Source organism: Peromyscus eremicus, chromosome X, assembly GCF_949786415.1.
Source record: "Peromyscus eremicus chromosome X, PerEre_H2_v1, whole genome shotgun sequence".
Taxonomy (NCBI): Eukaryota; Metazoa; Chordata; class Mammalia; order Rodentia; family Cricetidae; genus Peromyscus; species Peromyscus eremicus.
Genome location: NC_081439.1, coordinates 109,001,495 through 109,029,446, shown reverse-complemented (window position 1 = coordinate 109,029,446; position 27,952 = coordinate 109,001,495). Strand labels below are relative to the sequence as shown.

The 27,952-nt window shown below is 46.8% G+C and overlaps 1 protein-coding gene across 1 annotated transcript; it reads right to left on the bottom strand.

The window, feature by feature from the left end:
* Nucleotides 1-86: 86 nt before the first annotated feature.
* Nucleotides 87-26,555, bottom strand: Xpnpep2 (X-prolyl aminopeptidase 2). The gene is made up of 21 exons (XM_059250803.1): nt 26,163-26,555; nt 23,527-23,600; nt 21,397-21,507; nt 20,089-20,152; nt 19,012-19,116; nt 18,699-18,785; nt 17,445-17,591; nt 14,124-14,225; nt 13,428-13,509; nt 12,950-13,145; nt 11,990-12,079; nt 11,174-11,283; nt 10,461-10,538; nt 9,033-9,104; nt 7,331-7,391; nt 5,446-5,515; nt 4,774-4,878; nt 4,353-4,412; nt 3,611-3,687; nt 877-966; nt 87-304 (listed from the first exon to the last, which is right to left on the bottom strand). Exons 1-21 carry the CDS (start codon nt 26,209-26,211, stop codon nt 110-112), a joined length of 2,025 nt encoding a protein of 674 aa, XP_059106786.1. The 5' UTR covers nt 26,212-26,555; the 3' UTR covers nt 87-109.
* Between the last annotated feature and the right edge of the window lie 1,397 nt (nt 26,556-27,952).

Here is a 27,952-nt window from a genome sequence, read left to right as displayed (position 1 = left end):
TAGCACAGAGGGAGGCTAGCTAAGCAAGAGCAAATGAGTCCCAACCCCAAGCGAACAGTCTGAACAGTCCACAGGAGAATGGGGGGGGGGGGGGCGTGGCGTGGCGGCTCTAGCTACTCCAGCTGAGGATGGCAAGAGCAGAGGCTACCCACACAGAGGTCAAAGAGGTGGAATGAGGGGCCAAGGCTGACAGGGGTTTCGTGTGCCGCTCCAGCCATGCAGACTCCTCCCGCAGCTGTCGACGCTGCAGTTCTGGGCCAACAGTCTCACGAATGGTCTGGTAGTAACGGTTCAGGTACTGGAGCTGCAAAGGGAAGTGGGTTTGAGCTAAGCTGCCAAGAGATGAGGTCTTGGTACCATCTGATCCCCTGCCATGGTACTCTAGCTTCACGGTGGACTAGGGTCCCAGCCACTTTCAGACCTCTGCTATTTTCTGGGGCTTCCCGAAGGCAGTGCCCCGTGGTGATTGCTTAGTAATATGGTGATGCTCATGGAGAGGAGGTTGATGTCTGGCAGAGGAATAAAAAGGAAGGAGAGTAGTTATCTCCATCTTATGAAAGAGGAGACTGGGGCCCAGAGTGGTGAAGGGACTGCATATCATTCTGTGCCTTTTGGTGGCAGAGCTAAGTAGCCCAGTCTCGGAGTCCCTAGGGGTTTACTGAGTTTGGGCATGCTGGTCTGACTAGAAAGTCCTAGAAGCTTTGAGATCTCTGACAAGCTGGGAAAATACGCCCCTGATGAGTACCTAAGGTGCCACAATGTGGATCTTCCTGGTGAAGGGCAGAAGTCCTTGGAGTAGGGAGAATAGAGACAAGAAAGGCCTAGGGCGGTTGGAAGTCAGCTGCCTGAAGAGTGGGCGATACTAAAGACGCTTACCTGCTCTGGGGACAGCAGGCTGACATCGATGAGGTTTCGGTCATAGGGCACAAAGGATACGACTTCAAAAGTCAGATAGGTCCCTGGGTACTGAAAGTCCATAGAGAAGGTAGAAAGTAAGAAAATGAGAGGGATTGAGGAACTTGCTGAAGCCTGGAGTGCGGGGAACTGATTTTTGCCAGCTCTGGACACTGCAGCTAGGTTTGAGCCTTCCAGAGGCCCTTCTCTTGGCCAGTCCTCTTGCCTACCCCTCAGCATGCTACTTTGCAGCTTCCTTCCTGATTCCTGAAATTTAGATTAAGACTCATGTCTGAGTCTCAAACTGTGGGCATCAACAGTGTGTAGGGAGCACATTAAATATTTGGGTTGCAAGGACTACTTCCAAGACCCACTGCAGGACTGCAGGTAGAATCTCTAGGGCAGGGCCTTGGAACCTATGTTTAAATAATCTATAAATGTTATTTCATCTCTCTCTCTCTCTCTCTCTCTCTCTCTCTCTCTCTCTCTCTCTCTCTTTCTCTCTCTCTCGATAGGGTCTTCTGTTGCCTAGGCTGTCTTCAAACTTACTATGTAGCAGAATTTGACCTTTACCTTTTGATCCTTCTGCCTCTAAATTCCTGAGTAGTAGGATGACCAGTTCATTTGGTAGGTTCATTGGAGCATTAAACCCAGGACTACAACCGAGTCACATCCTAGTGCCCACAGATGCCAGAAGATGGTATAAGATCCCGAGGAACTAGAGTTCCAGATGATTATGAGCTTCCATGTGGATGCTGGGAACTGAACTCGGGCACTCTACAGTAGCAGCAAATACTCTTAACTGTTAAGCCATCTCTGCAGCCCTAAGATCTACTCCATTTTTAAAGGGATGTATAAAAGTCTAAAGTATGGGGATATATCCTGATTTACTTAACCAGTCATGGGTTTGGGAGCTATTTGCATTTTTTTTTTTACTATTACTATCAGTGCTACAAGTTGCTAATACTATGTAAACATCTTGATGACCTTTTGGCACTATATCCAGATGTTACATATCTGGTGGAGGGACAGCTGAGAGAGAGGCACAGAAACTTTAATGGGTATTTTGATTGACATTGTTACACTAGCCTCCACAAAGTTTGCACCAATGTATACTTCTCTCAACAGGAAATGAGGGTGCTCATCATACCACACACTCACCGGCACTGGGTATTATCAAAGTCTCTGATTTTTACTAATCTGGTGACTGTATATAACTATATATGCAAGTTTTAAAAAGTCATACAAAGTGGATCCTACCATACATACTTCTCTATACCTTCCTCCCCTTTTACTTGGTAGTAAACCCAGGGGAGCGATTTGCTAGTCTATTGCTGTTTTGATTTATCCACATTTAAGGATGCAGTTGAACATCTTTTCATATGCATTGAGTTACTGTTCATTTTAGTGAACTGTCTCTTCATGTCCTTTGCCATTGTCCCCCAGTTTTGAACTTGTAGTTCACAGTAAAATTAAGCATATTTATCCTTTCTTTGTTGCACATATTATACTTGAAACAGAATTTTTGATTTTGGTTATGCTATGATTTTCATACAGACATTTTCTATTTAACTTAGTTATGAGCCTTTCCTCCCCATCACTTCTGGGTCTTTTAAAGAAAGGTCCTTTTCCATTCAGGATTGTCAATGAATTCATATAGGTTTTCCTCTAGGCCTCAGTGGTTCTATTGTTCACCATGAAACTTCAGTACATCTGGCAGCAAGCAGGAGGAGGGAGCCGTGAGTGGGTAAGGGGGGTATGGTTATGATTAAGGTACATGATACCCCCGATTTCATGCAATGAATAGATAATAACAGAATCTCTTTGGTCCATCTGGGATTTCATTTGCTATAACAGTGACATCATTTTGTTTACTCCCCACAATGATTAATCATTCATTCCTTTGCCTATTTGTGGAGTGATTTCTCCCTTCCCTCCTGTGGTGAAGCAGCAGCTAACTCCCCATGTTTATGTGAATTGGAGGTTTATTTCTGGACTGGCTGTTTGCTTTCATTATTCCTGCTGTCTGTTTCATCTCCAGTTCCAACTTGTTTTTGTTGGGATAGTTGATGGTAGGATTGGCTAGGACTAGTTTGCCTCATTGCTCCTCAAGCTTTCAATTTTTTTCCCTAGCTATCTAGATATTTTGCATGTTTATTTTCACAAATAAACTTTACTTTCATTGGTGAAGTCACAAAACTATCCACTTAACATTGAAATCGAGGTTGTCTTGAATTTATAGATTAATTTAGGGAGAATGACATGTTCACAATAGTAAGGCTTCTTCCCAGAGAGCACCGTTTACTTAAATCTTTTTTATGTCCCTTAGCAGAGTTGCTCTGTGTGAGTCTTTTCAAGTTTATATTCAGGTATTTCATCTTGTTGGTTGCTATAATATCAAATCCTCATTTCTAACAAGCTCCCCTGGTGATTATTATGTGCACTGAGAACCAGTGATTTAGGGCAGGGATACTGATTCATTTGGTCTGGAGTGGGGCCTGGCACTGATATTTAAAAAGAAAAAAAAAACCAGATTCCCAGATGATTTCAGTGTGCAGCCTGAGAAACAGATTTATAGAATTCTTAGGGAGCCAAGAAAGACTTCCGATAACTTCATGCTTGTACATCAAATGCCCTTCTCCTTCGGCCTTCCTTACTCCCATTCACCCAAAGCAGAGCCATGTGGTCCATATGTTTCTAGCCCACAGCACGTTACCTTGGTCTTTGCTTCGACCACAAGGGCCACATCTTCAAGACGGATTCCAAACTCCCCATCCTGGTAGTATCCAGGTTCTAAGAGATACACACAGAGATGTGAATGATATTAAGCAATGGATAAGAGGGATCCATGCCCAGCTTGCCTGCACCAATCTTCAAGTAACTGCAGGGCCTGGCAGCCCAGCTGCCTGTGGCTTGGGCTCTGTCAGCCCCACAACTTGTTAGACGCCAGGCCTCAGGTCCTCTCAGGTATAACTTGGCCTCACTCTCCTTCCCTTGTTGTCTAGCAGGAAAGACTGAAGATCCCACTTAGGGTTCCAATCTCCATGCGTACCATTGTCCTATTACCCCAGCATTTGATGGACAACTCCATAGTCTGGGTGTACACCTGGAAACCACTTTCCAAGGAGAAAAAGAGAGTTATGAAAATCCAGGAGTGGTGGCACATGCTTGTAATCCCAATACTAGAGAAGCAGAAGTAGGAGATCAGGAACTTAAGGGCAGCTTGTGCTACATAAGATGGTCTAAAACAAAACAAGAAAACAGAGGGTATGGGCAGAGGGAGCTTGGAGTGAGAGTATGATAACCATTTGTGTCTAGATTCAGGAAAGAAAGCAGTGATAGAGCTGGGGCTAAGCCTATGCTCGGCATGATCCCCAAAGATGGGTATGTATGCCTGCATTCCCAGATAGCTTCATTCTGGGATGGGGTAGTAGAGTGGAAGGACTCAAGAACCATACCAATGGAAGTGAACATGCCCTTGGCCATGGCAATGTTGTTAGACTGGAATCCCACTGGCCCTGGGAAGGAAGATATAAGCATGGTTTCAGCTCTATGTGTCACCAGCTTGAAGTGAGCAGGTTTTGAGGGAGGATCCTTAGCTATGTCTAGAAGCACTTGTCATATCTGGAACTAGCATTCACCAGATAGGCTTTGCCTTTATTTCCCTGGGGTATATACTATATAGTCAGCAGGCCCTGGCTCTCCCTCTGCTCTGGAATGCCCAGGGCCAATATTCTTCATTTAGCCCTTGGAGCATCATTTCCACCATCTGGTGATCTTGGATGGGTCATACATCTCTGTGGGTTGGTAATTTACATGCAGTGGAAGGCTCTATCTCATAGGAGAGGGTTAAACAAGTGTAGCTGAGAAGATACTTACACTCATGCACACAGAGGAAGTTGCCAATGCCATGGCCTGTCCCATGACCATAATTGAGCCCAATTTCCCACAAGGCTCTTCGAGCAAAAGCATCCACAATTCTCCCTGAAAGGGAAAAGAGATTGCTCCTGGTCCATTGGTTGGACCCTAGACTGTCCACCTTGGCCTTTTCTACTTAACTTCTAGGGTGGTACCTGAGAAAAAGAGCTCTTGAGAGGACACTGGGGTGAGATGGAGAAGGGCTGATGGATGAAGCTAGTGTGTCCTGCACAGCCCAGCCTGGCCCCTCACTGTCTCTAGTACTCTATACATTGGACTAATCACCTGGACTGATAAATTGACTGAAATGTCTCTTCATGAGTTAGGCTTTACGACTTTGACAATGACTTCCTTCAAAAATTGTATGTGACTTCTGAAGCTCACACTGACCTCCCGGACCTCTGAGTGAGTGACAGCACTGGATTAAGAGGCAGGAGACCTGAGTGGCTAGACCCAGTCCTCCCACTAACCCTATGTAGGACCCTGGGCAAGTCCTCTGTCTTGGCTGGATCTTGTCATTTATGTGAGAGGGATGGGATGTCCCATAGCCTCCCAGGATCGCAATCTGAGTCCAATAAGATCCGAGCCTGGGAGGTGGGGATGACTGAGTCCAGTCTGGTATTTGAAATCCACCTGATGTTGCAGCAGGAAAGATGAGTCTGGACAGATCGATGTTGCCCATCAGCACACGTGTATATGCTTCCTGGTAAGGAGAGAGGAGGAAGAGGTAATGGAGAGGACAGGAGGAGGAGCCAAGGAGCTCCGTGATGCTTGCTCCGGGAGCAGATGGGAATGGAGGCCCAGGAACAGGAGACACATTCTCATGTGTAGTCATTCAGGTTTTGGAAGATGACCAAAGGAGGGTGGGGAAGGAAGGTGTTCCCAAAGCTGGGGCCAACTCCATGTGTTTCTCTTAGGCTGATGTACAGGGCTCATTGTGATGTGCTGAAAATATGCTTGTAGAGGGTAGTGACAGAGTGGGTGGTAGGCAGGTCTTTTTCATCTCAAGTCTCAAATCTTGGCTCGGCCACTCACAGACTCTCTCGCCTCTCTCTTTTTTTCCCTTTGAGACAGGGCTTCTTTGTTTAGCTCTTGCTGTCCTGGAACTCGCTCTGTAGACCAGGCTGGCCTCGAACTCAGAAATCTGCCTGCGTCTGCCTCTGGAGTGCTGGGATTAAAGGCGTACACCACCACACAGCTCTCTCTCACCTATTTATACCTTGGTTTCCTCATATTTAATAGGATGCGAATGGTACCTGGTTCCTAAAGTTGTAGGCTGAAGTAGACTGACAATGAGTATAAGGCAATGAGAAAAATGTTCAAGCCAAGTTAACCTGGTTATTCCTGTATCCCTCTTAGATAGGCTTTCAATTTTCTATGTAGCCAAGATTGGCTTTGAACAGGCAATCTTCCTGTCTCTACCTCCCCAGTATGTACTACCATGCCTTAGCAACTTCCTGCTGTGGGATGTATGGCAAATGTGTTGCTAATTAATCAATAAACACTGATTGGCCGTTGGCTAGGCAGGAAGTATAGGCGGGGCAAGGAGGAGAATAAAGCTGGGAAGTGGAAGGCTGAGTCAGAGAGACACTGCCAGCCGCCACGATGAGAAACAGTTTGTGAAGATGCCGGTAAGCCACGAGCCATGTGGCAAGGTATAGATTAAAGGAAATGGATTAATTTAAGCTATAAGAACAGTTAGCAAGAAGCCTGCCACGGCCATACAGTTTGAAAGCAACATAAGTCTCTGTGTTTACTTGGTCGGGTCTGAGAGGCTGTGAGACTGGCAGGTGAAAGAGATTTGCCCTGACTGTGGGCCAGGCAGGAAAACTCTAGCTACAACTTCCTTTAGTTTTCTTAAGGCCTGAAGTTTGGGTTGGGCCTGATCATGTGGCAGGGTAGACTTCCTGTTGGGGGAGAGAGACTGGTAATGGTGACCTGCTCTGGTCACTACTAGTGGCCATGTGGTTACTTCCTTTCCCCACACTCCCGCATTGGCTTGCCATCTGGAGTTCTGAGGAAGCAGACTCCACAACATGCTAGACGATGAGCTGCTGGAGGCCTGCACAACAGGGCTTCCCCCCCATAACCCCCCCATAACCCCCTCCCATCTGTTTCTGCTGCATGCAAGCAGCTCCCTGGCCTGCCCACCCAGTCAGTGTCCCAGGTCCCATTCTAGCTGAGCAGCCGTCCCTGTTTTCAGACCAGCTCTAGCTCCTCTGAGAGGCCTGTGCCATTTTCCTCCATTAGAGATCTCTTTCCCTCTCTTTGTAGAGCACAGGCTGGACACACAGATGACCAATGTCTGTGCACTCATGGAGTGACATGCCAAGAGGAGATGCATGGCCTGAGGTCTTGCTGGTGGCCGACTTTGCACTGGCTTTCCTGGCACTTGTGTGACCTTGGACAAACTACACAACCTCTCTGGGCCTCTGTCTTACTCCCTCAATTTGAAAGAGCTCTTGATGAAGTGATCACTTGGGGGAAGTGAAGAGGGAAATTGGGGTCTGGTACTTACCTTTTGGAAGGCAGTAGGGGTGCCCCAATGCACTGTTCTGGTGATATCTGTGGTCCCATCCCTGTGGAGAAAGGGAACTAACACATCCAACTCTGCTGAGCACTTGGGAGGAGGGGCCGGGGCCAGTGATTCCTGTGTATTTTCTGTTTGTTTCTCCTGGGGTTTGAGTGCCCGGGCTGGAATAGGGCACGGCGGGAAGCAAAAGGAAGACAGAGAACCAGGCCTGGTTGTGGTGGTATTGTGTGGTGCATGCTTGTAATCCTAGCAAGCAGGAGGTTGAAGACAGGAAGACTGGGCTGGAAAAGCCAGCCTGGGTTACACAGGGAGATCATGTTAGAAAGAAGGAAAGATGGCTGGCTCGGAGGGACTGGGGGAGGGAAGGGGGATAGGTACTACCATCAGAATCATACCTCAGCATCCACGTACCAAAGAGACTCAGCAGAGTTCGTAAGGTAAAAGTTGCTATGTTCTGGGCATTCTCTCTCTCTCTTTTTTATAAATTACAGATGGGGAGACTGAGGTTCAGGAAAGTGACATTGTCCTAACACTCCCACAATCACTGCCATTTACCATCTATGGGACACTTCTGCGGCTCCCCAGAGGACCTCAGAGCAGGCCTCCTTACTAAAGATGAGACCACTGAAGTCATTAGGCTGTGAGGCCATCTCCCTCCCTAAGATTTGGTAAAGCCAGGCTAGAGAAAATGCTGACTCCTCCTAAGATGCTCTTTGCTGTAAACATGGCTTGGAGTTCCATTGAGGTGAAGCCAGAGTTAGCAGGTCCAACTCACAATCACTAGTTGTAGGGGTTCCCCCAGGCTGGCACTAAGCATACCCATCCCAGGGCTCTGGGGCTTCTTGAGAGTAGGTCATGGGGCATAGGGAACTTCTTCCTCAGGCCAGAAGAGGAAGTGAGGTGACTATTTCCCTACCTTACCCTCTTCTGAGCATGCACCAACCCAACACGCCCCCACAAATTTACTTCCTCTTTGCGGCCATCTCAAGTTCACACAGCATCAAACTAGCGGTAAGTACAGGCTACTAAACTGAGCCCATGGCGAGCTGGCTCCCCAAGAGGTGTGCCATGAAGAAGAGTCTCTGTTCTTAGTGCATTCGCCCTTTCCACAGGATAGAAACTGGATGAAACTGAACGGTTGCCCACACATTTTGAAGGAATGCCTAGTTAGCTTATTCAGTATGACTGGCACATTGGACTGTTTAGGTTGACACGGTACAAGAGAATCACTTGTAAAGGGTTACTTCTTTCATCTGCCTCCATCTCCAACCTCACGTGGTCAGTCCTCCTGCCCCAGGGAGTGAGATGGGTCCGATGGCTCTGATGTGGGCTGAGTCTAGGGCTTGCATGAGTGGGTGAGAAAATGGGTGTTGGTGTTTGTGCAGCCAGGCAGATCCATGTAAATAATTTGCAGACTTGAAAAAATTACTTAAGCAAGTAGAACCTTGTCCTAATTCCCACACAGGTGTTGCATGAGTGCCCCCATTATTCTGATCTCAGTGTATTTTCTACTGTGCAGGCACCCCCCGGTGGGAACACGAGGAGGCTGCTCAGGGCTTATTCAACGCAGGTCCATGCTTTAATCAAACGAAGACCTATGACCCAGGAAAGCCAGCTTTAGCCAGCCTCTGGAAGCCCGGGATGTTTGAGCTGAGATCTAGGCCAAGGCCTGATGGGGTGTACATACCAGTATTGCCCTCCAGAGTCCACCAGGTACATCTCATCTGAGGACAGCTTGCGGTGAAGCTCCTTAGTTGGGCTGGGAAAGACAATGACTACTGAGGGGAGAATCTGAACCCTGCACTGGGCAAACAGGGTGGACACGAGGATGAGGGCTGAGGAGAAACAGAACTCCTTTCCCACTTGGGAGCTAGCCTTCAGGATCTCTGCTCTGGGAAACGACTGTCTCCCAAAGGACTCCAGGAAAGCACTTGGCTCCAACAGCAGCTGCTGTCCTCAGCACACTTCTGTTTATCCTGCATGTGGCCAAGCCAAGACCTTGGTCCCCAGGGAGGGGAGCTAAGAGTCTCAGAGGCTACTTGGTTCAGCCATCTCTGCTCACAAAAGAACAAGCCCACAGAGGCAGGGGGCTTGCAAAAGGCCCACAGCAAGGCAGAGAGGTGCTGGGCTCGAGCTCTTTCTTGGTAACTTCTTGATGTATCGAAGAGGACTCCAAGGAGCAGGGGCACAGGAAGAGAGGGGACTTCAAGGGTAGGATTGGAGAACAATTTTTTAGAGAATTGAGGTAGGTATACCCTGCCACTCTCTAGATCCCATGAGCAAGACTTGGGCGGAGGCATCAGGGAAGGGAATTCTCAGACGTGCTAGGTCTTTCTCTGGAGGGCATTTGACACATTTTCTGTCATGTCCAGGCCAACCCGATGCATCTGGTCAGCTTGGCCCTCCAAATTTTATCAGGCAAGCCTACCATGGTTTGTTTTCTATGGGATCAATTATGTGGATTAACATATTTTGGCTTCACTATGGTTGGTGGAGGTTAAGTAGACAGGCCTTTTGTTATGGGGTCTTCTTTGGTATTCATACCTGTAGTCACAAAGGGGGATCACAAGTTCCTTGTCAGCCTGAGCTACAAAGCAAAACCCTGTCTCAAGCTAGGTGTGGCGGTGCATACCTGTAATCCCAGCATTTAAGAGGCAGAGGCAGAAAGATCAGGAGGTAAAACCCAATCTTAACTACATAGTGAATTTGAGGCTAGCCTGGGCTACATGAGACCTTGTCTCAAAACAAAACAAAAAACCAATAAAACTATCTCAGACAAAGGAATAACAGAAATAATTCACAACAAGAAAGAAAGAAAAAAAGCTTCTAATAATATCTATGCTTTCCTTAAACTTTAAAGACCTCAGAGGACCCAAGCACCCCCCACCCCCAAGTCCTAGCCTTTGAGGGACAAAAGCCACACTCCAGCCTTTTAATTTTAATGAGCTTCCAAACAGCAAAGTAGTTCCTTCCTTGACCACTCACAATCCTGAAGGCCCCAACCCCTAAATGTTACCCAGAGCTCAGAGTATTTCCTTCTCACCCCAGTCCCTCTGTACTCATAACTATGACCCTTGTTCACAAGCACTCTAGAAAATTCTTTGTTCTGAAATACCTGTAATGGGCCAGGGCAGCATTCAGGCCACTCGCAGAGATGGTTTCAAAACTGGGTCCAGAGGAGAAGTTTTCATTCCTAGGCAGGGCAATGTAAGGAATAATCAGAGAATAGTCCAGGGACTAAGCTGTGACTGGGATATCTTACACAGCAAATGTAGGCCCGGCTGCCTTCACCCAAGCCTGGCTTCTTCTACCTCTTTAAGTTCTGTCCTGTCACATGTAGGGAGAGCACTCTAGTACGGAGAAGAGGAGATCATGGATACCAATTCTTGGCCCTCTGCCTCCATTTTACTTATGGGAGAGAAGAAAGGTAGTTCCCTGTATCTGAAAAACATCCTATCCATGTATTATGTCTTGTACCTCAAACCTAAATGGTACCACAAGCTACCTCGGGAAGCCTTCTCCCTACTGGAAGCTCCCAAGAGCATCCTCCCCAATCCTCCCATCCCCCCCCCCCGCCCCCCGCCCCCAGCCAGGCTTTCTCAAGGAGGGCAGGCTGCATCTGAGGCAGTCGCTAGGGGGTGCTGTTGGGTTGTCCCGCTTTCAGCCGGGCTGGGGAATGTCTTCCAACATCCCCTGCATAGCTCCCAGACCACCCATGAACCTGTCAATCGCACTTCCAAATACAAGCCGGATCTTTCTTCCTCCTAAGGGGACTAATTACTCCTCACTTCCCCACCCCCGCGCACCAAAAGATAATAAGTCCCGTACCGTCGTAACTCATCAATGTGTTCTGCCCCAGAAAACTCATCCACCGTGCCTTTGGGCACGTTCTTCTCCAACCAGACCAAGTACTGGATCACAACCACAGCATCCCGCACCTGAAGCAGGAAGCACACCAGTGACTAAAGCGGGCCAGAGTGGCTGCTTCCTCACTTGGGGAAGATCAGACAGCTGCCCTGGGATTGAGTGCTTTAAAAACATGACAATTTTACTAGCTACTGGATAGCAAAGGATTCTCGTTAATGTTTCTATCTAATCAGAGTGTGCTCATGTTTTTAAAAGCGTTCTTATCTTTAAAAATACTTACTGAAGCGCTGATGGCCAAAATGATAGGATATGTGGGATTTGTCTTAAAATAATCCAGCAGCAAGGGGCGGGAGGGGAGGGTCATGCATGGGAGGGGGGTGTTTACAGATGAAACAGCATTGGGCATGGCTTGATGATTGTTGAAGCTGGGTAATGGGACATGGGGAATCTTGGGCTATTTTCTCTACTGTAGTGTATGTTAAAATTTTTTAAGAAAAATTCTTTCAAAATGAGGTCTTTTATCCTAATGTTAAGACTATTCTAGAAAGCGAGCTATCCTCTTGCCAGGCAGGAAATCATTACAGCTAGCACTTACTTAACATCGGCAGTGTTCAAAGCAATGCACATCACCACATCTAATATCACATATCTATATAGATATAAATATAGATATTTGATGTGCGTTCCTTGCTTTCACTGAGAGTCTTCTTCAGGCTTCTCTCTGGAAGGTTAACCCATCAGACAGACCTCCCAAAAGGCCATGCCATGGGGACTTACGTGGCTGGCCTTCAGGAGGGCCTGTTCCTTGCTGTTCTTCACAGCCTTCATTAGCATTACGGGGGAGTAGGTGCTTGTCACGACTTTCTCCTGTTGGAAGCATGGACCAAAAGATGGATAAACAGTAAACAAAGGACAGAGAGGACCCAGCTGGGGCGAGTCTGTGAGACTCGCTGATCTCTTTCATGGCCGTGCTCTCTCCTTTGGCTACTTTCTGGATATGATGAACGTTGCCCTGGTACCAGCAGTCAGGCCTGGCATGCTGCAGTCCACAGGCCGTTCTAGCAGCGTTGTGTCTTGTATGTAGCAGAGCAATTACCAGATCCCAAACATGTACTATGTCAGCCACTGGACTTCCCAAGTACTGTCTCTTTGAACTCATACAGCAGCTCCTGGAAGTGCTCAGCTTCATTGCTACTTTATTTATTTGTTTATTTTGGTTTTTCGAGACAGGGTTTCTCTGTGTGGCTTTGCGCCTGTCCTGGAACTCACTTGGTAGCCCAGGCTGGCCTCGAACTCACAGAAATCCGCCTGGCTCTGCCTCCTGAGTGCTGGGATTAAAGGCGTGCACCACCACCGCCCGGTTTCATTGCTACTTTAAAGACACGGAGATCTAGACTGAATGAGCGACTTAGCTAAAGTCACTGCATGGCTATTTAGGAAAAGAGCTCTGGTCAGTACCAGGGTCAGCTGACTCGAAAGCTTCTTCTAGATCAGGCTGTATTTTGTCTAGCTTCTGTAGCTGTATGGGCTCTGTGGACAGACACCCCTGCTGCCGCCCCCCCCGCCCCCCCCCCCGCCCCCCCGCTCTTTCTCAGTCTTCTGTCACTGAGGCCTACAAGAGTACACACTTACATCTGCTGACTGACTAGCTGGCCCAATGGCTGAGGGACCCCATTTTAAGTGGACAGTTGTCATGCCTCGAGCAGACAACTCCAAGGCAGTGACTGGCAAACCTACCTTAGGTATCGCTTCATAGAGCCCACAGGTGGTATAGCTGAGCCCAATCAAGATGGTTACGTTGCCTAGGGCATAGGCCTTTACACTCTCACGAATTTGACTGTAGTCCTCAAGCTGCACACACATGGGTGACGTGCAGTTTGTATTCAGGTACTGCAGGGTCTCGGGGCTAAAGCGACTCTTGTTGACAAACAACCTAGGTGGAAAGGGAAGACCAGGAGGGCCCTGAATGCCTGCCTACTAAGAACGACACAAGGAACTGGGGGCATATACCACTCTTCTGATTCCAAAGGTCACTGGAAGCCAGCATAGAGAGCCCAAAGTCAGAGGGTTAAGAATAGCCAGTGGGAGGTCACCTAGAGAAGTCTGCTGTGGCAGGCACCCAAACTCATGAGCACCTGAAGGTTGTGAGGTCAGTGGTACTGGATAGAGTGGAAATTGGAAGAAATTCACAACAGTAAGCAAGGAGAAGCTGTACCTGATAGAAGAGTCCGTGAGCAGCGTGTAGGAGTAGAAGAAGGGGTTATAGGGGATGTCAGTACTACGAAGGTTGAAGAGCCCTGGAAAAAAGAATTGATGGGACTTTTTGAGGCCATTCTGCATGGGGGCAGGCATTTCTGACACCTATGGTCCACTGCTTGCTTTGACCTCCAGATTACGACAGCAGCTTGTGGCATTTGCCTCTGATTGCTTCTCAGTCTTAGAGATCTTTGAGATGGTGAAGAGAGCTATGGACTTCTCCCCCATAAAATGTAGATAGGTGACATTCAGCACACAGTATTGGTTCAGCCTCCAAATGTCTGAAGCCTAGCCATGGGAACTGAGCAGAAAGCCCTCAGCTATGTAGGGATAGAGTAGGGTTACTCTGGGTATTGAGTGGCCCGGATGACAGCCAGGGCTGCTGGCGGCTTTGCAGGCCTTCTTCCCCCTAAGGAGACAGAAGCACTGTGTTTCTCGGGTGGCCTGTGGGCTAGCCCCTCTTGCTTGGAGCTCCCTGGCCTCCTTCTTCTGCAGCCCTGAGCAGCTGCTGTCTGACCCCTCCGAGTTCCCGTGGGCCACGACCATGGAGCTCCTAGCAGCTGGTGAATATGTTATTTCAGGAAGAGCTGTATGCTGCAAGGCCCAGGAGGCTTGGGACTACAGGACCCATTTGCATTCATAAATTCCCACTCACAAGCTGTCTCATCAAGTGCTGATAGGAGGAGACCAGTTGGAGCCATGGTATGGTTCTGCATATAGCTTCGGACGGTGGTTACTTTCTCCTGCCAAGTACTCCCTAGAAGCAAAGGAACCCAAAGAAAGTATGAGTGACACACCTTGTCTTTGGCACAGGGCTCCTGTGAAACTCCCTAAGGGTAGGAGTTTTCCTTTATTTCTGGTGGAGGAGATGGAACCACCGGCCTTGAACACTGGGCAAGTGCTGGATGACTGAACAACTCCAGCTTTCTATGTTTCCAAAAGCAGTAGAATTCTATCTTCAAACAGTTGTGTTATTAATGATGTAGGCCTTGGACCCAGATGGCGCTCCAATAATCATCCTGCCATTAGTAACTGGGTGTGATCTTAGGCAAATTACTTCACACCTCTGTCTCTCATTTGGCACATCTGTTAGATGAGGGTGAGTGTAACAGCAGTATCTACCTCAATAGGTTTGCTGCAAAGATCCAATGGATTGACATTTATAAAGCTGTAGAAAGGCATTCGCTAAGCCCCATACTGCTTTTTTTTTTTTTTTGACCTGTCAATAACTCTAAAGAAGGAACAGAAGAGCTGCTTAAATGGGCAAAGGGAGAGAGGAGTGGGATGGTGTTTAACTTTCCCTGCAGTACCCTCCAGCACTCAAGAAGCCATAGATATTAGACTAAGCACTCCTTGGGCATTGTTTGAATGCTTACATGCACCATTTTACAGATAAGCAAAGTGAGCCTTCAGAGAGGTCAAGTGACTTGCCCAGGGTTTCATAGCTGAAGGGGTGGACCTGAGATTTGAACTCAGGTCTGTGTGATGGGCCTGGCCCACAGTCCTCATCTGTACAGATGCTGAGCTCTCCTTTTAACATTTTCAGTCTTCTAAGTAGTCTTCAAACTTTGTCTATTCCTGTCCCTTCTAGAATGCATGTATCTAGGTTCTAGGAGTTCAGTTTTCAGCTCCTATTTCTGCCTCCTCCAAGGCATGTAAAGTCTCTCTCTAGACAGCACTAGGAAAAAAACTTGGCAGAATGTCATGAGCATCAAGACTCCTGCTTGGGCCCAGATACAGAAATGATAACTTAATGCTATTAAAAAACTTTATGCAAATGGGTAAAACTACTTAACTAGAACCAAAAGCTTTGGGTATGATATACTTTTTAGGGTTATTTTATTCTGATAAAACAGACATAATATAAAATTTATCATTTTAGCCTAGATAAAGTACACAATTCAGCTGGCTTTCAGAACATCATAGTATTGCGCAACCATTGCCAGTATCTAATTCTAAAACATTTTCAACATCCCCAAAGGAAACCTTGTACCCATTAAGGAGTCACTCCCCATTTCTTCTCCTTCCAGCCCCAGGAAATCACTAATCTATTTTCTGTCTATGGGTTTGCCAATGCTGAGTGCTTCATAGAAATGGAATCACACAAGATATGGCTCCTTTCACTTAAAATTATGATTAAAATTCATGAGTTTTACTTGGTATGGTGACTCATGACTAATCCGAGCACTTGGAGGCTGGAACAGGAGGATCACCGTGAGTTGGAGGCCTGTTTAGGCAGTATAGTAAGTTTAATGTCAGCCTAGGCTACAGAGTGAGACCTTGTCTCAAAAACAAAACAAAAGCCCCCAGCAACTTGTAGTTCACGAAGGGAAAGATGTGTGACTATGATCCATTTTGAGAAAACAAAAGCACACGTAAATGTTCTGATGTGTGAATGGCTAATGTTTCACTTGCCACTCTTTGCCTTTGCTCTATCCCCAACCCTACCTTTAAAACCTACACATGAAAAAAAAAAAAAACAATTTAACATGGCTGGAGAGGAAAATTCATTTTTGTCTAGGCGTCTTGAAGCTGAACTCTGTTCTTTGGCTTCTGGGCCAAGCTCTGACTCCAAATGGCTTTTCCTTGAAGACTAGAGATGCCTCAGCATCTCCTAGCTTATGGGAAGTGACAAAACCCACATGAATTCTGTCCCAATCCCGGGTAGGCTTTTTTATCAGAACCCTTTTATCCTCATGTTTCCCCAGCACCATGGTGGCCTTTGATAGCTGAGAAAGGTGAGTGGCTTTTATGATCAAATACTCATAGATAGCCATTCCCTTTAAAAACTGAGTCAGGCTGTGCACAAAGATGATTCTGTAAGTCACACTGGAGTGCAGAAAGAAATTGGACGCCGTTTCTACTTGTTTCCTCAGAGCCAGTTTTGAAATTCCCCTCCTGCTCTCATGACTCCTTTCTAAATCAGAAATCATACGGGGAATTGTATGTGGAAAGGGGGTTCGCAGATTGCTCAATGGGACAAGAAATGCATCTCCACTGGTCCATTCAGAATTTCCAGGGAGGTAAAATTAGTTAGTGATCAAGACCCTGGTCGGGATTTAGTGATTGCTTACAAGAACCATAATGTAAACTGATCTTTTATATCAGATTACGATAGTGCCAATGAGGTCAGGGTTACAGATGTTAGAATTTTCTGGGTCAATTAACCTTCTTTTGTGGTCCAGCCAAAACCTGAACCCTCTTCCATGCCACAGACTGACACTGAACTTAGTCACTGACTCCTTCTGTCCAAGTCATTCATGTCCTAAATCTAAATTCCTCCTCAGAGCAGAACCAGAAGCAAAGGGCCAAATGACCAATCAGTTTCCACTTCCAGATAAACAACTAAGATCACGGGGACTTCTCTCTTAAGAAAGCTTTTTTTGGGGGAGGGGGCAGAGGGCTCAACAGTAAGAGTACTGGTTGCTCTTTCAGAGGATGTGGGTTCGATTCCCAGCACCCACATGGCAGCTCACAACCATCTGTAACTCCAGTCCCAGGGGATCTGACACCCTTTTCTGGATTCCACAAGCACTGTATGCACGTGATACACAGACAACATGCAGGCAAAATATCCATACGTTAAAAAAATACAACTGATGTCGCAAAAAACCAAAACCAAACAACAAAACCTGAAACAATTTTTTTTTTCAAGGAAAGGGGGCGTTTGTTGTTGAACTCTCCTCAAGCCTCCTGCTTCCTCCCTCTCTGCTATCTCTTCCTGCAAATGCGAATACTGCTCATTCCAGTGCTTTCTAAATATAGTCTGGGCACCTTTGGACTCAGGAGAGAGAGACAAAAGCAGTCTACATTTTAACCATGCATCTCAGGTAGTTTGTCAACCATTACTTTGTTGCCTTGGTTAATGACATTTTCAGGGGAAAAAAACAGGCAGCAGCACTGGGGACCCATGCTGGGAGGGACCCTTGTTTGTGCAGACCGGGAAGCGGGAAGGACAATAGGCTGATGGAATCACCTGTAAATTCTTTTGGCAGGGCATAAATGGGCTGGCTTGGCATTGGGGGCCTCTCCGACCCCCATACCAGGTCCACAAGGTTGGTTGTCACGGATACCAGGTGTCTGTTGGAGTTATGGAATTCCACATCATAGTCATCCCAGGAATCTGCAGAGACAGAAAGGAGTCCCTTGCTCCTTGTCCATTTACAACTCAAGGAAAACGGATCTAGGCCAAGTGAGTCCGTCCTGCAGCCCTGACTTTGCTTGGCTCCTATGGCTCCAGCCCCACAAAGCCTGCCCTAGGCTGGGGCCCTCTGAAATGCATATTTCTTCTTCCCAGTGTGTCTTCCATCTGTCTCTTTCTGCTTTGCAAACCTAATTGTTCTACTCCCACCAGAGGCCGGCCACTGTCAACGAGCTACCCTTCACTGCCCCAACCCCAGTCCCAGCACTAGGCATTGAATCCAGGACCTTGCCGAAGCCAGGCAAGTACTCTACCACTGCACTATACCCTTGACCCTAATCTGAGCTGAGGACCGAACCCAGGGCCTTGCACTTGCTAGGCAAGCGCTCTACCACTGAGCTAAATCCCCAACCCCCTAATCTGGTCTTTTTAAAGTGTCAGTGATTGAGGACAGTCCCTCTGAGGTACAAACCATTTTTTTAATTAGGAATTAATGTCACAATTCAGAGGAAGGGTGATGTTCAGGGCTTTGGATAGGCCAACAAAGAAGTTTGTTTGGAAGTGGAAGCCTTTCAATGCATATTCATGACATCTATTTTGATGGTATGGGCTGTCCAGCTCTCTGGGGTCCCAGAACTTGGAGAACTGTATTCTATGGGACCCTCTTTTGCTTACAGGCCCTCTCTACACTTTTGATCCTTCTAAGCTACCTTCCAGAAAATGTCTTCTAAGAGATCTCAAGTATCATAATTGGTAGAGTCCTAGGACCCAGGGATAGTTCTGGGGTCAAGGACATCTAGACCTATTTACCCACTGGATTTTAATTATTCCAAGTCTTCTGGGTTGGCTTTCTGCATTCATTGCTTTTTTTTTTTTTTTGTAATGTTTGTATTCATTCTTTTAGCATATTTTAATTATACAATCCAGGAATATCTCTTTGTTGTAAAATATTTCTACAGCCACAACTTCAAGATACCCTGTGGTCATATTGCCTCTCATTCTAAGCAAATATGTTTGTGTACCTCCCAGGAGGCTGAGTCACCCTCCTTGGCAGCTCACGCAAGTCCAGAGACTGAGAGAAAAACATACCAACAGAGAAGAGGAAGGGGTCGAAGCCCACATGCCCTCCAGCAGGGACTTCAGCAAGGATCCAGGCGACAATGGAAGAGACGCTAACTAAAAGATGGGAGGGAACACGAAAGTCACTTCGCAGACCAGCCTCAGACCCCAGAGCCAGACTTCTGTCTGCGACAGTCCTGCCTGACAGATCAGAGATGCCCTCGTAGTTCCCGAACTTCCCACCGAGGCCAAGCATGGCCTTGCAGACAGCCACTCACCTGTATCTCCCCAAAGCTAGTCTAGGGTCCAGGGCTGGGGGGACAAATCCATATGGGCCTTCTACCTTCCTTATGGAGTTCCCAGTTGCAGTCCATCTGCCTCTCAGCCTGAGTCCAGTAACGACTATCGGTCCAGACAGCTGCTTTCCCCACGGTCACCACGGCAGTACCTGCAGCAGAGCACAGCAGTCTAGGGGTGAGGACGACGATGAAAGTGAGGGGCGCGACTTTGTTGGGTGTGTAATGTAGTACTGGCTCTGTCACAAGGACCTTTCGAATCAGCGTCTCTCCTCCACTGGAAGGAAGAGAGGTAGGAGAGGTTGAAGGCACGCTTCGGGGAAACCTACAGAGAGAGCTCATTGGCACCCAGCTCTGCTTTGTGTTGTAGGTCCCTATAGAGGGCCGTTAGAGCTTTTAGTAGGCCAAGAATCGGCTTGGCTTCTGCAAGTCCAAAGGAGCTAGTGCTGCACGTAGTCGGTGTTCTCAGGAAAAGATGAGGGCTGATAAAGACATCAAACTAGGTGCCCATCTGAGGATGGGTGGGGAAGACGAATACAACAGCTGTGTGAGAGAGAATAAGGGCTCACAAAGAGGGAGGCAGAGCACCTTGAGGCTCGGGAAGCAATGTGTAAAGGTCAGCAAAGGAAGCTGCCTTTATTTAAGGGAACAGGATCAGGATAGGAGGGCCCTTCAGAAACAGAGACAAGACAGCATTGAGAGCCTCCATGTTTATGTCTCGTTTGGCCATATAGAGTGATGTTGTCTGTAAAAAGATCCTATAAAGTAAAACTTTATCCCCAAATGAGCTATTATGTAAAAGGAAGAGCAGGTTTCTTGTCAATAGATGTGGAAGTAGCAATTGCTTCAGAAACCAGATCCAAGGAGCACTGTGCTGGGCCTGGCTGTGGCAGAGGCAGCCAAGCATGGGAAGGAAGCCAGGAGGGCCAGTTCCTATGCAGAACTATGGCCACAGGGGTATGACACAGTTGACCTGAGGAGCATGCTGGGTTCATAGGGGTGGGGAGAATGAGAATGAACACCAGCCTCTGGTCCTGGGTGCTGAGGAACTGGCCATACCAGGTCCTCTACAGATCAGTTCAGGTCTACCAACACAAGCAATCAGAGTGGGTAATGGCTGTTACCTGCGGTTCCTGTGAAGCCGGAAATCCATGCTCGCCTCTCATCGTGTTTGCCAATATACTCACTCTAGGAAATCAACAACACCATCATTAACTTTCTTCATGGAGTCAGATGCCAGGTGGAAGGCCCCAGGTACATCTCAGATTTTTCCTGTCTTGCCACACCTGCCATTTCTTCCAGGAAGCCTCCGTAACTCCTTCAGCATACTATCTTCTTCACCTTTCAAAAACTGTCTCTTGGGTTGTCAAACCCACAGTGTAGCACTGGATTTGGTTACACCAGATTGTTCTGCAAAATTTACCACCATGGCCATAATGCAAATTCAGTATGGTCTCGGGCCATGCCTTTTGGTATTCCCCTTCAAATATCATGTCTTCCCCCTAGTCTATCACATTTATGAAGTATTGGGTACTTCATAAATAACTTCTGCACTAGGAATTATCCACTATTGGCCAGATAGATATCCATATCCATGAATTCTGTATGTGCAGCTTCTATTAACCTTGGCCTTGATTAAAAAAAAAATTGGAAAAACTGGGACAGTATTTGGTATATGTTTTTATTGTCATTATTCCCTAAGCAAACAGTATGGTAGCATTTATATAGCATTTGAATTATATTAGGTATTATAAGCCTTCTAGAGATGATTTAAAGCATATGGGAGGTTATGAATAGATTATATGCAAACACTATGTCATTTTATATAAGGGAGTTGAAACACTATTCTTTTAGACTATAGATACTGGGAGATGACTTTATGTTGCTTCTCATCCTTGAGGATATATCGTTATTTTTGCTGAAAGAAGCTCGGATGCTTGGTCAAACTTCTTAAGCATCCCCAGCAGGTCAGAAATGAATTGAAGCAGATACATTGACTTTGAACATGCCTTTTCTTCTCGCTGGGTTGGTGTGGGGAGCTAGATGAGGTAGAGGCGGAGTGACTGGTGGGAAAAGGTAGGCTGGTTGGCAGCACTACTATTTGGGGGAGAGGAGGTCTGCTCCAGATCGTCACCTGGATTTCTGTCTGCTTTCTCCCCCAAGTCTTCTCCCCACACTTGTATAGTCTAGCCCTCTGGGTGGTCAAGCAACTTTGGCCCTGTTTTTCCTCCAGTGTAAAGAGGTACGTTCTTTCAGTTGACCTTAAACTAGTGTATGTGAGCTTTCCATTTTCATCCTTTTCACTGTGAAATGCTTTCTCTGTCTTCAGCTTCCAACTCCTGCTAGCCTCTTGTTTGTGGCTTCTGTTTAGAGACCAACAAGCCCAAGTATGGGAGAAGGAGAGGGCAAAAAAGAACAGAGTTGGTCCTTACCATGTGTGCATCTGTGTCTGGAATGATGTAGGCAGTGAGATTCCAGGCCTGCATCTGCTGGCGGAGGGCTGCAAGCCGCACTGTTGTATTGACTGCAGTAACTGGCAGGTGCTGACAGATAACAGGAAGACACCCAAACATATGGATTGCTTAAAGAAAATGACATCTAGGACTTTGCCTCTAGGGGAGCCCCCAGCTTCTCCTGAGGGTGAGTTTAGGGGTATTTAGGCTACATTTAAGAGTCTTGGGGTTGCCAAGCAGTGGTGAGTTCAAGGCCAGCCTGGTCTACAGAGTGAGTGCCAGGACAGCCAGGGCTACACAAAGAAACTCTGTCTTGAAAAACAAAAACAACAACAAAAACAAAACAAACAAAAAGAGAATGAGGGGGTCAGCTGAGGCAGAGGCAGGTGGATCTCTGTGGGTTCAAGGACAGCCTGCTCTACATAAAGAGTTCAAGGGCAGCCAAAACTATATAGTGAGACCCTTTCTCTAAAAAACAGGGAGAGGGTGGAGTGAGCTGGCTGCTGATAGTATTTGTTAGTCTAAATTAAGAAACCTAAGCTAAGTAGGGATGGAGGTATTGTAGAGCTTGAAGAAAGACCCTTTGTGACAATTAAGGGACCTGAATGTCCACTGGATGTGTGGTTGAAAACGACAGGGGTTTCATCCCTGGTCCCAGGCCTTTGGGGATATCTTGAGAGTACAGTTGCCACCTATCTGGTTAGATCTGACTTTCAGTTAAGCAAGGGATCATATCTTCTTTTTTGTTGTTGTTTTTTGAGACAGGGTTTCTCTGTGTAGTTTTCGTGCCTGTCCTGGATCTCACTCTGTAGACCAGGCTAGCCTTGAACTCACAGAGATTCGCCTGGCTCTGCCTCCCGAGTGCTGGGATTAAAGGCGTACGCCACCACCGCCCGGCGCCGAGGGATCATATCTTATTTTAAGTATGTTCCATGCACTATTTGGGACATACTTTAATACCAAAATATTATCACCTGAAATTTAAATGTAATCAAATATTCTGTTTTTCATCCAGCAACCCTACTTTTCCAGTAGTTACCAATTGACCCCAAATAATGCCAGAGAGTGAATGAGTACCCCTGTATTTGTGACATATCCCAGAAAGAGCCTCTTCAAGCCAGATATTTCTTTAGAGGGCCTTTTATCTTTCAAATGAAAACCATGTTTTTTTCTTGTTTGTTTGTTTTCTTTGCCTTCTCCTCAACAAGAAATCTAGATTTGTTTGAATACAAAAATGCTGTGGCTTGCTCATTCACTTGCTGGCCCTCATGGTCCTGTAAAGCTGCTATCCCATGCAATGTTCTATGTTTACCCTGTGGCTCAGACTACTCCTGGAGCTTGTCCACGTCCTCACACTTTGGAGCCCATTCCTGCCTGGAGTTCGTTACCCTCTGGAGTTGTGGGAACAGTTACTTTAGAGGCCAGCTGGGAAGCCAGCCACCTTCTTCCCTTTGCCTCCCATTTGCCAGCCGTCTTTTGCCTTTCAGATAGATCTTATAGCTCACTGGCTTCTTCCCTCCATCCTTTTGCACTTCCCTCTTCAGAGTTTCCCGCTAGAACAGCAGTTCTCAGCCTGTGGGTCATGACCATTGGAAAACACAGATTTCCAATGGTCTCAGGAACCCCTAACCATAAAGTTTCGTTACTACTTCATAACTATAATTTTGCTACTGAGTGGTATCTCAGTTCCTAAGGCTATCGGAAATACGTTTTCCAATGGTTGTGACCCACAGCTTGAGAACCACTGCTCTAGAAGTTTTATTTTCATTCCTTCCATTTCCTTCCTTGCCTCTGCCTAGTCTCAGTTCAAGGCCAGCTAGCAGTCTCTCTCACTATCTACCCTCTTTACCTCCCTCCTCGTGGAAGCTTCCCAGCCCCAGGCCAGGGCAGAAGCCAACGAGCTGTGGAAATCAGTGACTCTGAGGAGCGGAAGACCCATATTGGGTATGTTAGATACCTGAGCCGCTGCTGATTGCTTTTAATAAGAAACAGGGGCCCCAGCATGCAGAAATCAGAAGAAAGCCTGTAGGAGAGGCTAGCAACTGGGCCAATAGGGGATGGAGAGAATGATGGGTGGGAGGGTGTGTGGGAATGGGGCCAAGGCCTCACCGGAGGGTTAGTTGAACAGTTTCTCACATCTTCTCTTCCAAGGTACCCAGGCTGTGGGTAACTCCAGGCACATGCTAGGAAATAGGAGACAAAACTAGGGTCATTTGGGCACCAGACAGCTCTCACAGAGTGAAGGGACATCTTCCCTTAGCCTGTAGGACCTGTATCCTTTGAAACACACCATGCTGGAGACTAAAAATAATCACATTTCATGGGAAATCAGTCTGAACTGGATGGCACCCTGGGTCATGCTCACTGACAAGTGATTGCCACTTTTGGATGGGTTTGTGTTCATTACATCATTTTCCCCCTTCTAATCTAATTGTGTCTTTTCAGTGTCTAGTAAAGTGGGAAAATTGAATAAATTAAAGTTTTAAATCAAATTTTCTTTGAAATGCCCTAGAGGACCTTGATAATCCCTTCCACTTTCGTGTGTGTGCGTATGATTTATTGAAATACAAGGGTCACTTACACCCTTTCTTACAGTCCAAGTCTCTGCTTAGTATTCTAGGCTTTGATTAAATCCAAGACGGCAATCCATCCTAGTCCAACACTAGGTGCTGAAAGGTGACTAAACATTGAAAAAAAACTCCTACTGTGTGCCAGATATGGAATTCAGTAATCCACAGCTGAGCATAGCATTGTATGCCCGTATCACCAATGCTGGCGAGGTAGAGGCAGGAATTCAAGATTATCTTTGGCTATGTTTCAAGTCTGGAGGCAGCCTGGGCTACATGAGAACCTATCTCAAAAGATAATACAGAAGAAAATAAAAATGAGCTCGGCAATCTAACTGCTGCATAGTCATGTACCACGTGACACTATTGAGGTCAACCAAGGGCTACATATATAACAATGACCCCATATTATACAGTCTATTGATATTATAGCCATGTGAGTTTTTAAAAGTATATTCCATGTTGTAATGGAACAAAAATTTGCCTAATGGTATATTTCCGAGAATGCGGTCCCATTGTCAATTGGCCACAACTGTATCTCCTCTGATATTTGTGACAACGTTATGAGAAATGTATTATTATTCATCTTCTATAATGGAAGAAGCCAAGGTTCAGGTAGGTTTCATAATTTGTTCAGGTTTCGCCACAGCAAATCAGTGGTTAGATGGAGATTTGAAGCCAGGCCATCGAAGGAGGGGCCAGAGAGTGGCGCTGGCAGTGTGGCTCAGTGATAAAGCATTTGCATACTTCAAAAATAAGTCCTCAGTTTTATTTCTCAGCACCACCAAAGAAAGAGGAGTTCCATTTTCATCTTTTCACTAGGTCAAGCATAGGAAGTGGTCCTGGAAAGTGTGTGTGTGTGTGTGTGTGTGTGTGTGTGTGTGTGTGTGTGTGTGTGTAGGGGTACCACACAAGGGTCATGGGATACAGAGATCTAGTTTCCAGTTTGGGCTCTGTACCAAATTTGGTAAGATCCTAAGAAAGCACCTCGATACTCACTTAACAGATGTTTTTTAAGTGCCTACTGCGCGCCAGGCACTGAGCTATGCCCCATTAGCTCTGGGACTGTGTAAAGCAGGGCATCATTAGAGATCCTTCCTGACCTGAAAGTCCAATGACCTCTTTGCACATCCTGACACTTAGGGCACATACTTCCCTGGAGACCATGAGGACTGAGTACAGGGAGATGCTATTCTTTACCTTATAAGTGGCTTCATGAATGCCCTGCCTGAATGACTTGGCCTCATAATCTCAAAGGAAAGCTAAGAAATTAATCTAAGAAAATGAAGCCCCAATTCCATAGGAGCAGCTGTCTAGCAAAATGACAGTGCTAAGGTGCCAACCTAGGCAGTGGGACCTAGCCAATCCACGTTCCTCTGAATGCCGGGATATATCACTCTCTCTGTGTTCTCTGGACAGCGGTGGTACCAAGGAGATACTCATTCACTGGAGGCTGAATTAATAAGCAGGTACTGCTGACAAAAAACAAAGATTTCTCCAGGACCAGGGATGGGGTAGGGAGCTGAACTGGGTACCTGGTTGGAAACAAACAGGGCAGCATAGATGTGATCTGGCATTCTCCCGTTGGTCTCTTTTCTTGACAAGACCTCAACACTGACCTTTTGTACCTGCCCTGTCCTCCCGGGCTTTTATTGTCTTAGTAAGAATTCTGCTAAGTCAGTTTAGGGAGAACCTCCACCCTTCATTATCTGAGTGGATCAGATTCCTTATCTCTCTACCCTTGATACTTGATTACCCTAGCCTGCCTTCAGCAAGAATCCTGTTAAGTCAGTTTAGCAGGGATTCTCCATCCTTGGACCTTCAAGGATTCCTCTTAGGAAGTTTCTGGGCAGAAGTCCTCCAGTCCTAACTGGTTCGAAACCTCTTGCAGTCTGTGCTGTGTGCTCCACCTGTCTCCCTTCTGCAAGGCCCTTTCTGCAGTCATCATTTCAAACGTCATCAACCCAATGAGTGCTGAAATAATTTTGTCACAGGGGTGGGAAGGTTCCAAACTAGACTTGATCCAAGTCATGAAGGCCCTGCAGGGGGCCCTTTTCTTCATGACAGGGTGACAAAGAGTAAAGAGATAACCTGAGTCTTAAGCCCTCACTCCAAACTTTTCGGAGCCTGGGGAGAAAGACCAGAGCTGCCTGCCAGGAGAGGCTGGGGTGCACATACCGCAGAGGAGAACAAGCCAGGGGTAGCAGCGCCAGTGGGCTTGGGCCATTGGGTCTCCAGATGCGATGAGTAGATGAAGGGACGGAGGAGAGGACTGGGTGGTTTATGGCCTCTTCCTCCCGGCCTTTCCTGGGCAGAAGCAGGCAAGGTTGACCGCTGTGTCCTCCTGCTGGATGAGGATCCTTCTCTAATCTTTTGTTTCAGAGGAGTCTGGGAAGCCACAGAGGGCAGAAGAGCCTCAGGCTGCCCGGGCAACCTGTGCTGGTTTCTTGTGGCTTGGAGGAGGGTGTGAGCCTACCCCAGGGCACAGTCCAAAGATCTCGGAGATTGAGGAGCAACAGCTGGTCTCAATTAGCCGCTTTCTCCCATCCCCCTCTTCAGCAGCGCTACCCCAGCAGTTCCTGAATTCTGTTCCCCACCCTCCAACAAGCTGTTTCCCATTAGCTCCTCCACATCAGGCGCTGGGTACAGCCCTGCTTTTGCTTTGGGGTGGATAATTTGTTCCTACTTCTGCTCCTCCTCCGAGCCCTCCTCTGTAAGCAAAAGCCAGTGAGTTCTCTCTCTCCCCCACAAGCTCTGCTGTCCCACCTCAGGGAGGTTGATTGCTGCTAGCTGGGGGCTGACTTTCTTACAACTGCGGTGAATCTCTCCACTAGTGCATCCTAAAAGATACCAGCAGACCTTCCCTTGGGATCCCACAGTCCCAGTCAGTTGACTATTCTGGCCTTTGCTAACTCTAAGCTCCTGAGGGACCTTGATATCTGGGAGGAATACCTTTGAAGGCCTAAAGATTTGGAGGGACCAGGGGCTGCCATGGAAGTGGGAAGAAGACCTAGGAGGAATTGGGGGCTCTGAGAAGAAATCCCCTTGACACGGCTTCTAGAACAGAGATCTGGTCACCCTGCAGTGTGACTCATTAAGTAGTAGTCAGTTTCATCAGTGAGCTTCATGCCACACCAAAAGCAGAGATCATATGCCCACGTGCTGGCAGGCTCCACCCCCCCACCCCGCCCCCTGTCTGTTTCTTTGGAAAGTGTCATGCCACAACAATTCTAAAGATTTTCTTAAATTTTTATTTATTTATTTATTTATTTATTTATTTATTTATTTATTTATTTAATTTATTTTTTTTTTTTAATGCCACAACAATTCTAAGCCAGCTCCAGGGAAAGGCTTTTGAGAACCTTCGGGGCCTTGTGAGCCCAGATAGAAATTCTTCCAAGTGACAATTTATTATTAGTTTTGATACAAGGTTTTGTATCAAAAGCCTAGCCTAGTATAGCCTTGAATTTACAATCCTCCTGCCTCAGCCTCCTGACTACTAGGCTTACAGGCTTCAGCCATCATGTCCAGCTTTGACTTTATTTTTTAATGTATTTAACCTCCTGTTTGTAGCCACAATGAATTTAAGGTGGCTTTCAACAGTCCATTTAAGAATGAAGTGTAGCCGGGCTGTGGTGGCACATGCCCTTAATCCCAGCACTCAGGAGGCAGAGGCAGGCAGATCTCTATGAGTTAGAGGCCAGCCTGGTCTATAGAGTGAGTTCCAGGACAGCCAGGACTACATAGCAGAGAGACCATGTCTCAAAACAAACAAACAACAACACAACACAACACACAAAAGAATGATGAAGTGTTCCTAGCATGGATGTGGGAGGGGGGGCAGCTCATGAAGTCCCACCCTTATCTGAGGAGCTATTGGTAATTGATTGCTATTACGGGAGGAAGAGTCTTTTTTTTTTTTTTTTTCAAATATGTAGCCCCTGAGAGGCTACCCACGCTTCAGTAGA